The sequence below is a fragment of the Fistularia commersonii genome, chromosome 22 (genome assembly GCF_037954325.1).
Source record: "Fistularia commersonii isolate RoL2024-O1a breed Wild chromosome 22, RoL_Fcom_v1.0, whole genome shotgun sequence".
Lineage (NCBI taxonomy): Eukaryota > Metazoa > Chordata > Actinopteri > Syngnathiformes > Fistulariidae > Fistularia > Fistularia commersonii.
Window position 1 is genome coordinate 7,132,501 of NC_141305.1, and position 12,600 is coordinate 7,145,100.

The 12,600-nt window shown below is 45.6% G+C and overlaps 1 protein-coding gene across 4 annotated transcripts in view; it reads right to left on the bottom strand.

The window, feature by feature from the left end:
* Nucleotides 1-12,600, bottom strand: part of ppil2 (peptidylprolyl isomerase (cyclophilin)-like 2) — a 38,488-nt gene that overhangs the window by 8,784 nt on the left and 17,104 nt on the right. For all 4 annotated transcript variants that reach the window (XM_086169178.1, XM_086169180.1, XM_086169179.1 and 1 more), the window contains exons 15-16: nt 4,290-4,407; nt 3,462-3,518 (exon numbers count right to left, since the gene is read on the bottom strand). In XM_086169178.1, coding sequence (XP_086025304.1) covers nt 3,462-3,518; nt 4,290-4,407 — 175 coding nt within the window. The remainder of the gene's footprint in view (nt 1-3,461; nt 3,519-4,289; nt 4,408-12,600) is intronic.

Below are 12,600 nucleotides of genomic sequence, written 5' to 3' on the forward strand. Positions count from 1 at the left end.
TCCGCGGAAAAAAAAAACAAAAAACTGGAGGAGGTGTTTTTCTGTCAATCTCTCGTTCACTCCTTTTTAGACCCAACCAGATAAGGCTTGGTTTGTTTTTCTTCGCCACTCTGCTCTTTATTGGTGCAAAACGCGGTTTTAGAGCAGGCAGACTCGCCAACAGTGTCATAAAACTGCATCATAAAAGCACCTCACCAGTATTAAAAAAAACTCAATTGACGTTTGATGCTCACACACACACACACACACCTACACACAGTGGCTCAGCCATCCTTGCTGTTCCCGCCGGCTTTATTTTCTCATTTCATTCAAGCGCTTGATGGAAACCGCTCTTCCAAACCATGCAGGTACGACATGATAATAAACGCCACATGCTCCTTTTTAAGTTGCAACTCACTATTCGGTTTTGGTTCATTCATTTTCTCTGCAGTTCGTCTGGCACGCAGGCCCAGCGAGGGGTGGGGGAGGTTGTTGAGCCAATCTCAGTTAAGGGTTGATGGCTCAGCTGTCAATCACAGGGCCTAATATGGAGACATCCGACCATTCACCCTCTTCAACTGACCTGCTGACGGGTTTTTTGGAGGACAAAGGGAGAACCTGGTGAGAACCCAAGCTGGAGACCTTGGAGAACCAAGTCGAGCAATGGATTGGCGCTGACATGCTGAAGTTTAAAAAAAAATACTTGCTAAATTATATAAACTGTATTTGAGGTGCAATAAACAGGAAGCGGGTTTGTCACATGAAACCAGAGAGAGTCCGACTTGGCTAAATCCCGTCCGGACCTGAACTTCGGCTCAATATCTTTTTTCTTCCTTAATCCCCATTCCCTCTCACTTGGCCGGTTTTACCAAACAGGCAACATCTTCACTGAATCAGTCCCACGTGGCCGGATTTAGGCCACGTTGCCACGTCAACGTTTAACAGCGACCACCTACTTTTCATCAGCACCTTGTAAACAATCCGTCTGATTCCGAATGTCTCATCTCCTCTGTATAAATAAAAAAAATTGCACGGGTTGGAAAAAACAAAGCACATAAACTCCGAAGGTCACAGCAGAGGCAGTTGACTGACAGACGCCCTCGCTCTGACATCTCCATTAGGAGTCCCCACCCCCCCCCCGACCCACCATCACCTCTCAGAAAGGCGTCTCGTTCCATAAAAGATTTTTTTTTCCACCAGTCCCATTAAATGTGCAAAGACTTCCGTCTGGGAAGGGAACGCGGCAGTTGCCGGGGTCGGAGCGGAGGCTGATGGGAGTGTGTTGACCGAGCTGGCGATCCGCTGTTGGAATATTTTTAGAGGAAAAGCTAGGAGGAGGTGGTGGATGAGGAAGAGGAGGAGAAGGAGGCCACTCGGGACAGAGGTGCTCTCAGCAGAGAGACGAGGACATCGGGTTCCGTTCGGCGTCTACTAAATATTTCATCGCCCTTCTCTCTCGTGGGCAGGGCTGAGATGCAAAACCACCTACCTGAGCCAAACAGGGACTAAACAGGAGGTGCGACAATGAAGATGTGAACGTGTGAGGAAGGACGAGCGGCGGGGAGGAGAATACGCACTGTTGCCTTTCCAAGGCCGACGGCAAGAGTTCGGACACGATGGGTAGGATCGGGGAACTCCTTTGGCGGGGCGGGGATGGGATCTTGAACGGGAAGCGGGGCAGGATGCATGAACACCTGAAGCCTGAGATCCCACTGGGTGGTCATGTTGACATGAATTTTAACTAGCTTTTGGGCTAAAAGTTCAGACTCACGTGTCACCTGACTGACAGACGTCAAGAGACGCAGAGGTAACAGGGAGACAACCCGCCATAAAGATGGAGAAAAGTGGGGGCGGAATTGGATGTTACAAGCAGGACCAGGAGGCGCTGTCTGGGCGTCCGCCATCACAGCCTGCCATCATTTGCTGCTTTCAGACAGAAAGTGTCCAGCTTGATTTTCATTCCAGGAACCCCCCCCTCCTACGGGGCAATCTTTTAGTTTTGCATTCTTACAGGCAGTGAGAGACCGAGGTAGGAACCGCTTTGACGTGCACCTAAAGCGCTACATTAAACAAACCACCGTGAAGTAAAGGAAGCCGAGCAACATGGAGAGCTAAGCTATCGCAGTGTTCATGTTAATAACCATTCACTATTCCTCTGCCCTTAACTAACGCCGAACTTCTTTTAGCAAATATGTTAAAGCTGTGAGCCCTGGAACCTTCTGTGGTGTATAAGTGTGCAGAAAATTACCGATTCAACGATGCATCAAGATGCTTGATTGGATAATTCGGAATTGATGCATCTGAGTGATAGAACCAGTTTTTAAAATCCAAAATAAAACAAGTTTGACGGTTACGTTCCACGTTTCTGCCCGGACAATGGTGTTGAAAAGTTCAAGTTTCATTATGGGTGAAGGACACACGGAAACAAAACAAGATGCAACATGGCGGAGGAACGTAGCAGCAGTGGCTTAAGAGCTATAAAAAATTCACACAATTTGAAGGTGGATATCTGGGAACACTTCAGTTTATATGGAGTTCCCTGGTGCCGTCAACTGGACAAGACCCACGCTATTTGCAAAACCTGGCGTGCAATAATAAGATACTTTGGTAACACCACTAAAATTAGCCACACGCTGGGCACGCCGAGCTAATATTAGCCTCAGCTAACAATGAAAAGAAAACAAGAGAAAGACACAAACCACCAAACAAAGATCAACGAGTCCCGGAGAAAGTTGCCATGCAAGCTCTATCTATTAATGGCCACATCATGTAAGTTCTTAAAAACCATAAAAATGACGCCGCCTCGGATGAGGAGCTGAAATGGTTTGAAGACCTGAGAGTCACATCGTGGTCGAGGACAACCATGCCAAAATCAGACTCTTTCTGAACTAAACATCCGAAATGGTAGCTGCGGGAGCTGCCATATATTTTGACGGGTTAGGAGACGTGGCGATTTAGAATATATATATCAAATTAAACTTCCAGTGGAGCGTTGGTCGCATTAAGTGATTGCCTGAGACGGAACCTGAGGAAAAATGAAAGGCCCTGCTTTCGAGCTGTCAGGCTTCATCTTTGCCACAAATCTCGGGATCAGCAGCGGCGGCGGCGGCGGGTCATTTTTCCTCTCCCCAAGAGAGTGAGAGAATGGAAAAAATAAATAGATTATAGAAAGAAAACACGACCTGGGAAGATTTTGAAAAAGGTGCCAAGTCAGGAAAAATGGTAAGACAGCCACCACAGTGCCATTTGACCGCCGCCGAGATTTGACTGTGTACCGTGAAACCCCGCTGCTTGAAAAAAAACCCACGATTCAATGAATTCAAGTACAGGCTACTATATGTTGTTTATGGGATTTATGGAGTGAGTGTTTGTTTATTTTTCTTTTTGTAGAGATAATTGTTCAGGGGTTTCCTCAGCGGAGCTCAAAGGATTTTAAGGAAAGAAAAAAATAATAATAAAATGAGAAAATAAAACGAGTTTACCTGCCAAATACTGTGTGCTTCCTGTCGAGGTAGGTGCAGGAACGGAACGTAATGAAGCTGAAAGAGAGAGGGAGGAAGTCAGGGTTATTACAGTGTTGTACATATGAAATAACATTTCTGGAAATAGCGAAAAAAACAGGACTTGCAGGTTTGACTTGGCTTGAAAACAAACAAATTAACAACAACAGCTCTCGCCAGGAGCTGATTAAAAACTCCTAATGAAGAAACACAATTAACTTGAACTCTTCTTTAATCTTCTAGTTTAGTTTTCAGCAAACTCGAGAATGACGGCACTTTCATTTCCATTAAGTCCACTCAAACTTAAGTTGTTTGTTTTAAGGCTGAATTTCCAGATGATTTTTTTTTTTTTTGCCATTTACTCATTTTTACAGTTAAATGTTCCAGATACTTTTTGGCGTATTCATTTTACATTAAAAACAAAACAAAAAAGACAAACAACAAACATTCAGGTGTGGCCACCAGGGCGATAAACCTGAGCAGGCCATTGGTCACAGTTAGTCAAAAATGACTAACATGCAGACAGGAAATTCAGAGTAACTGGAGAAAGTAGCCAGAAACACTGTCCCCGAACTCACCACTGGGCACGTGACACAAACATCTCAGGTCGGGAAAAACACTTGTGAGAAACAGGGGGGGGGACAGGCGGCAGGGACCAATACAAAGCAATAAAAAAACAAAAAAATCAGAGGAAGGGAAGTTCTTGGAAGGAAGATGGGAAATAGAAAAAGGAAAGAAAAACAGAAAAAAAAAAAAGTGATTCTTGACAGATGGCCTTTCTGGAAAGCGGCAGCTGTGCACGGGACTTACAACTGGGACTTGTTTGTGTTGGGTCCGGAGTTGGCCATGCTGAGAACCCCCCGGCCCGTATGGGACAGGTTGGGCCGGAACTCATCCCTGAACGGCTTCCCCCAGAAAGACTCCCCTCCTGTGGGCGAGAGAGAGGAAGTGGAAGGTCAGGGGTCGGGAGAAGATGATGGTTATTGCATCCCAACACGAGGATCTCGGCCGGAATCCTGACGCTTGGCCTCCAACGAACAGCCGCCTGTGTTCCTTTTCGGGCCCGAGATTGACTGACGGAAGGATCGACCGAACAGGGGTTCCTTGTTTTACCCGCTTCCTCCTCCACCATGTAATATGAAAAAAAAAACAAAAAAAAAAACAAACAGAGCTCTGGCGTTGAAACATCTGCCTCGCGCTTCTTCGCTGGGTGTTTTTTAATCCGGCTGCCGAGGAGATTCCTACCGCATCCGAGGTCTTTGAAAACTCTGAGTAATCTGAAAGGGATTATAAACCCCTCTTCCCTTGTTAACCCTATGTGCCTGACAAGGAAGCGCGGCTTCGGCCTGCGTTGGCTCTGCTGCGCCGGGCTGGATTCAGATAAGAAACGGAGCAGGCGCCGGGATGCTTTTTTTACCACCGGCGGACATTTTCTGCGCGCTGGTGTCGAGTCATCTTCTAATCAACCGAATCATTTGCTCTTACTCCGATACTAGCCTGGGAAAGGACTGAGAGATCATCGATGTTTTTTTTTTTTTTTTTTTTTTTTTTATGAGGTTGGAAAACTTTTGTAGCTTCTGGCTATTCATTCAAAAACACCAGCATCTCACGAGGGTGGGAAAATGATTACGAAAAATCGAGTGCAGATGGAATAATCTGATTATTCGTCTTTTTACTGCCGCAATAAAAACAGCTTAAAAAAATATGTCCTGTCATAAAGTTGAACCCAAACAAATGGAACCCTGACAAAGTGAAATCCTGAAGATGCCAAAACCATGGCGACACAGGATCCTGACGCCGTGGAAGGCCGCCGACACGAAACCATGGCAACACAGAACCCCGATGGAACAGAACCATTAAGATCGGAACTAAACTCTGTCTGACTCCCCGTTCCACTGCATCTCGGGACTTGGAGCCATAATGTTGTTTTGGTTTTGAGTTCGGATTTAGCGAAATTGGCAGCATGTCGCGTGGATATCTCGGATGACAAACAATACCACCAACTGCCCCCTAGTGGCCAAACTAGCACATTACAGCACTTCTGCAAATCGGGGAAGATGACGTCGAGCTTTCTGAATCGCCTGATTTGTAAACAGGCGGCTCTTAGACAACAACAACACAAAAGCAAAGTTGAACAATCATCAGCCTATCATCGAGAGTGACACGGGGGGGGGGGGGGGGGGGGGGGGGGGGTCGCCCTTCATAACTTGTGATGTTCAGTCTCCTGGGGAGCAGAGCGTTGATAAACCGCCAAATGGCCAATAAAATACTAGCGGGCGGGTCAATGGACAAACCAACAGCAGATAATTTACGGACCCTGTTACTTCCCCCACAGGAGGAAAGCGTACATTAACAGGGCATGGGAACATATTCAAACCATGCTAACTCTCTGACTGTCCCACACATGGAACTGGTTGGAGCTTGTTCTCAGTCATGTTGGCTACTGCCAATGCTATTCTTTTCTTTATCTAATTTTAGCGGGAATCGTCACAGCATGGAAAACAGGAAAAAATGCGGATGGAGAATTAGCATCAGCCGTTTTTTTTTTCTTTTTTTTTATTTTTTTTACTTGACCCGGAGTAGTTCCGGCCCGCTGTTGCGAAGGGTGCCTGGAGAAAGTGCTAATTTCCGCTTGGATGACGCCGATCAAGATGGCCCTCCGCAGGAGTCCTTTATTGAACAAACGCTCGCCCTTTATTGGGAATTAGCTGCGATACGACATCAAACCATCAACATCGTTTTACCCCGCGGCGGACGGACGAAGGACAGAGCACGCTCCAAGTCTGCCGCTCGAAAATCTCATCATCCCTTGATCTCCGCCTCAGTATCGGCTTAAAATGGAAGCCGCTCGAAGTTGGGCCAGATTAAGAAAAGCACAATGAAAAAAAAAAATCCCATCATTTGATAGAAACATTTTTTTCATTAAGTTATTTTTATCAATTTTTTTTTATTTTTTTGAGCTGGTCAAGGGAGGCGGGGGAGAGGTTCGCTGTCTCTTGGCAACACACACTCATTAGGGATCATTTATTTCAGTCACAAGAGTAGCTTTGTTTCATTTCTCCCTTCCTTAACGTCTAAGTGTTTTTTTTTTTGCAGTGTATCATCATAATTTGCCCAATAACTGGATAAATTAAAAAATAGAGAGAGAGAGACAGAAAGATGACGTGCATTTGGCGCCCAAACAGCGAAGACCATTTAATTAGGGAAATTATAAATGGGCCTGCAGATGGGGGTGGGGGCTAAGGAGACAGGGACAATGTGGCGGCGGAGATAAGGCTACCTATTGACCACGACTCTGGTGGCGCTATTCACGGCAGATACGCCGTTATCGGACTTGGGTGACGGCCCAGACGGAAGGGTGTCTGCTTCCCCGATTTGTCTTCAAACCGGAAGGGGGGAGGAGTGAACATGAAGGTGCAGACGAATCAGACCTTCATGTAAAGGAGGTTCACTTGGCTCTGAAAGTGAAAGTAAGTTAAAAAAAATAAAAAATAAAAAAAAAATAACGGTTTGTTGACAACAAACTGAAACTGAAGCTGGTTTGAATGGGGATTCAAGCCGGGATGTTTTGTCCAGGTTGTTCCCAATTTTCTATACTTTTAAACACAATTTCGACCCAATAAGTGAGGCATTTTCTTTTTGTTGTGTTAAGTTTTAGTTGATATATTTTTCCTTGTTTTTGTTTCATCACCTGTTTTTTTTTCCAGGACGGTTCCAGTGATTCCAGGAAGGCCTGCGAGCCGTGGTGAAGGTGGGACATTTTTAGTTAAAATTAAAATATGACCCTCCCCCCTCTTCTCCAGGCAGCAGTGGTGGCGGCTCACAGAGATAATCTGTCATTTAATGGCACCATCTGGATTTAGTTTATGTAAGCAAAATGAGCAGACTCTGGGGGTGGTGTGTGTGTGTGTGTGTGTGTGTGTGTGTGTGTGTGTGTGTGTGTGTGTGTGCGTGTGTGTGTGTCGGGGAGGGAGCCTATGACTCCCAAAAAAAAGAGCCTTTTTAAGGTCCTGAGCACAAACCAATATTTTTTTATGGCAAAACATTAAACTCATTAGAAATTCTTCGAACACACAAAGAAGAAGAGAAAAAAAAAGTCTTCCGGAATTGTGAGGTTAATTGGATAAAAGTGTCGTTGAAACAAAGATGCTGACCCATTTGACCTAGAAGGCGGGGGGGGGCCCGCTGAGGGCCTCCAGCTGTCAATCATAATCGCGGTCGCCTCTATCGCTCAGGATCCATGAATACCGCATGAGATTATTGGCAGGAGGATTTGTTTTGTTGCTTTTTCTTATGTTTTTTTTTTTGGGGGGGGGGTTTTGTTTATGCTGTCTTGTGTTGATTCCAGCTGGTGCGCGGTGAGGACGTGGCGCAGGTACGTGCGGTAGCCCGGTGGCGACGGCGGCGCCGGGAACGAGTTGTGCAGATGTCGACTCACGCCCCCCCGCCTCGCCTCCGGTGGCATTTTTGCATAATTTATCAATGTGCTGACATTTTATGACTTGGTCATAAACGCCAGGGAGAACGAGCCGGAAGGATGTCGGAAGTAGAGGGGAATCAGTCCTCACCCGTGAGTTAAACAATACATCAATATGCAGACCCCGTAATGCTGTTTGGATAATTCCCCCTGAGGAACATCAAACTCAAGACCGTCTGAAAAGGTTTATATAAAATAAATAAATAAAATAAAAAGAGGAATCCCTTCTGTCAGCCTGCTGGCAGTGAGGGACAGAATCTTACAAACTCAGAAATCTTCTTTTTTTTTCCGGCCCTATGAAGTCATATCACATCCAGTCACTCTAACTGGGGGGGGAAAAAAAAAGTGACAGTCAAGTGTCACAACGCGTCTTGAAATTATTTATTCATTCGTGCTTTATCTACACCTGTTGTCCTAAGCGAGGGGGGCTGGGGTGTTGATTGCAGCCAATCCCAGCTGTCTCTCAGGCAGTGTTTTAACTGGATGGCTCAGCTGTCAATCACAGGGTAACCTGTCAATCACAGGGCCACTAACAGTCATCCTCCCATTCATGCTCTCTTTGACACTTCTATACAGACAGGCATAGAGGCAGGGGGAGTTTGAGCCAATCCAAGCTGTCATTGAGCAACAGGAAGGGTTTAACCTGGGTGGGTCAGCCGTCAATCACTGCCCTCATATTTGGACATTGGTACTCTGACTCACACCAACAGATTTACAATTTACAGTATTCAATTCACCTGCTGACTGTTTTTGGACTGTGCGAGGAAGATGGAAGAGTCTGGAGGGAACCCAGGCAGTAGAACCCGGAGAACCCAGTCAGATTAGAACCCGGAAACTCCTTGTGGTAAGGCGGTGTTGCATACCGCTGCCTCACAGGACATGCACAGCTCATGTTTGAATATTAAAAAGGGAACCTGCACTAATGGGCTAAATATGCATGACTGTATGTCTCATACGACAATGTAATTTAAAAAAAAACAACACAAAAATTATTACATCTTTAATAATTGCAATTTATAATTTATATTATATTTTAACCCACAGGTGCCGCCTTTGTTTTACAAGCGCAATGCATTCTGGGTTGATGACATATGGAGGTTGCTTGTTTAAATGTTGGCTTTCCGCTAGTTTAACCTCCGCCCGGTATGGTATATATGATAATAATGCCACATTGTGCTAGTTTTGGGTGCGATTTCCAGTCAAAGGGAAACAAAGGTAGTGATGCTTGTCCACACAACTTTCCAAAGGACAGGAAGAGGAGAAAAAAGTGGGAAGTTGTGGACGTAGACAACGATAAGCCGCGACTTTTTTCACGTAAACAACGATGCGGCTGATACATGGACTTTTTGGGTAAGGGACACTAACGAGCTTCACGACGCTAAAACATTTATCCTCGTCACATCGGACCGATGAAATGACCGGGAAATTCTGAGTCCGTTCAACTCTGACACCGAAGAAGACAACTTTGACGGTTTTAGCGCGCAGGAGGAAGACCAAGATAGCGATCGGCTAGCCGGTGCGGCTTATATTGAGGCGCGCTCAATAGTCTGGAAATTATATATATAAAATATAAATATATAATATTTTCAACAGTCGTTTAAAAAAATCTTATCTGGATTCTGTGATGTGAGATTGGACTGTGGAGCTTGAACCCGGAAATCATTCTGCCGGCTTTAGTTTAACATTTTCAGAAAATCAGCAGGATTAAACAAACAAAGGATCAATTAAAAGAACCTGAACAAAAAAAAAAAATGGAGTGTGTCCAAGATAAAGACGTGTCCATCTAAGAATTAAGGTGGGGCATGATGAAAATAGGAAATAGGTGAAAACATCCCGGAGTGACCTGAGAGGAACTCTACTAGGTTCGTTGTTTGACAGAGATTTAAAGCTCAAGTGTGTCCCGGTTTAAAAAAAAATAATGAATACAATCTGGGATTATTAAATAATATAAATCGCAGGCTTTGTCACATCACAGTGAAATATTCAGGACACACCGGCTGCAGTTGTTTACATTTGCAGTAAATCATACGTAGTGCCATATAGTGCACGGACAAAATGTTACCCTTAAGTGCCCTCTCTGCCTGGCATTGTTCTTTCCACATGGAGATATTCAGAAAATATGTTTTCTGAAAAACACACGCAATCGCTACAGACATTTTAAAAAGAACCAAGATGTTAATTTTTGCAGCTTTAGGTTAAATATATCAAAAAGTAAAATGTATGACACCTCCCACCAGCATGTCTAGCAGAGTCTCTTTTTTGGGGGGGAAAAAAATATCCCGAAGCATCTGAAATATGCCTGTTTCCTCCCCCAGTCGGATTTTTATGGAATATCTGGGCAGAGGAGGAGGTGGGGTCTGGCAGCAAGAGAGTGCCTCAAATCCACACCTGGAACCACTCTGTAGATCTAGAAATATTTCCAAAAACTAGGCATTCATTTTTATTGCTATCATAAACATTTGTAAAATGTTTCCTGCTTAATTAATTAAAATATGGCAGGCGCTGGTGGGGGGGGGGTTAAAGAAAAAAAAAAATCAGGAAAATTACTAAAAAATAAAATGATTTTGAATAGTGTCATTCAGAATCTCTGCTGTCATATGGACAGGAGGCTGGGCTTAACCTGGACAGGTCTCGCTGACAATCACAGAGCCACATATAGAGTCATCAACTATTCACGCCTGTGGAATATTTCGGTCGTCACACTGCACCTATGTCAAACAGACCATAATCCCAACAATATAATTGAAACTATTGCTGGCCTGCATCTTGCAGTTGGATCGCCACCCGGCCGTAGGTACCAGAAAAGAAGATAACCAGAAGAAAAACGTTTGTCTACTGGACAAAACAAGGAAGGGAAATCAACCCCTGCCAGCATATTCACTTATCGGGAAATGCATTTTTAGAACATCAAGACCAAACTGTTCAACCGGGTCGTTACAATCTATTGCCATCAGTCTCTGGATGAATATCTCTAATCATTAGTCCACTTCCTGATTCCCATGGTGCGCTGCCTTTTGCGCTGCTTCCGGTCTGCTTTTCATTCTGACCTCAAATAAACTGCGGCAGTTGGGAGTCTGAGAACGGCCTTTTGACGCGGACCAGAGTTCGCTTGAATGTTCACACACACCCAACCCGGCCGCAAAAAGCACCGGGGGTTCATATCAAGTGCAACAAACTGCGCAAGAGTGAACGCCATCAAGAGTCTTCGGTGAACCTGTTTTTGGGACTGTGGGAGGAAGACATGTGGGGAACCCGGACAGGCAGGGGGTAATATGGGGACTCCACAGAAGGAGAGCAATGTAAACACAGAAATCCCCCTCGAAACACAAGAGAAGCTGTGAAGATTGGTGCAGGCTCCACCTCTAGCTGCATCGTAGCTTTTGTGTGATTTCGCCGTGAATCGAGATACACGACACAGAATGTTCGCTAAAACTCCTCTGCAGGAGATGACCTGAAAATCTAAACGGCTCTGACCGTCATTATTATTTATGATTTCCCGAGTCAAATCCCTGAACACCGGGCAGCTTTAATTTATCAAAGACGATGCAAACAAAGACGCGCGGCCATTTTAGCCCCGGTTTCTGGACGCTCGGTGCGTCTCCTTTTTGGATTTAATCCAGAAGTCGATGTTTAAAACATTGCTCGGCTCGAGGGTCGCGCTTCGGCGACCTTTTTCTGTCCTTTGCCAATTTGTGAACAGGAGGCGTTGGGAGGAATTCACTCGAAAATCCTCCCGGGAAACCGGCCAGCTCGCCTCGGTTTAATGACGCACTTTGCCGTTGGAGCGCCCCCCTGTGGACGTCACAGGAAGTGATGCAATGAGTTCCTTGTGTCACGTAAAACTCACGTAAACTTGTGTTTCAAATTGCTGATTTCAAATAGTTTTAATCGACCGGTCTTAGCGATTTACTGGCTATCTCAAAACAATTTTGAGTCTTCATGCGACCACCGATGGGAAGCCCCTCCCCCCCAGGGAAGTGTGTCATAGGTGTGGATGCAGCATTTAGACAGAATAATATTTTTAATTGAGACAACGTCTTTTGGGTTCACCCCCCTTCATTTGGTTGCCACGTCAGGGGGTTAACTGGATTGTCACATACCGTGACAAGATTAATTCTGCATCAGTGTCTGTTTCTGCGTTTTCTGCTTGGTTAAAAAAAAAGACAAACAAGAGGGTCTTGACTGGTGTTTAAACAGCTGAGCGCAGAAGAGAAGGAAAGCGAGGACCTGGAGGCCCGAGAGGAACACTTGGGCACGTTCCCACACTAGCCAAATGTGTCGGAAAACATTGCAGCCGCACTTTGCGTCAAACAGGATGACGTCACGGAAGCCCCCCCACCCCCCCCGTCCCGTCTGCGCCAGCCCACCCCTTCGCGGCACTCAACTCAAGCAAAACACAGCGTGCCGTGTTTTCCTGCCGCGTGAATAACTGCCCCTCTGGGGCCGGCGGCGGAGCCAAAGTGCAGATATTTCAAACAAACGGACGGAAAATCACTCAGTTCTCAGAACCTCCTGTGCATTGAATGTGGTTAATGGCCTCCGAAGCCCAACCCTCCCTCCTCTGACCAACCGGATCGGTGTGTGTGACCGCCGCTTCTGCCGTCTGTCCTCAAGACGTCCAGCGGGATGTTTGCTCACGTTCCT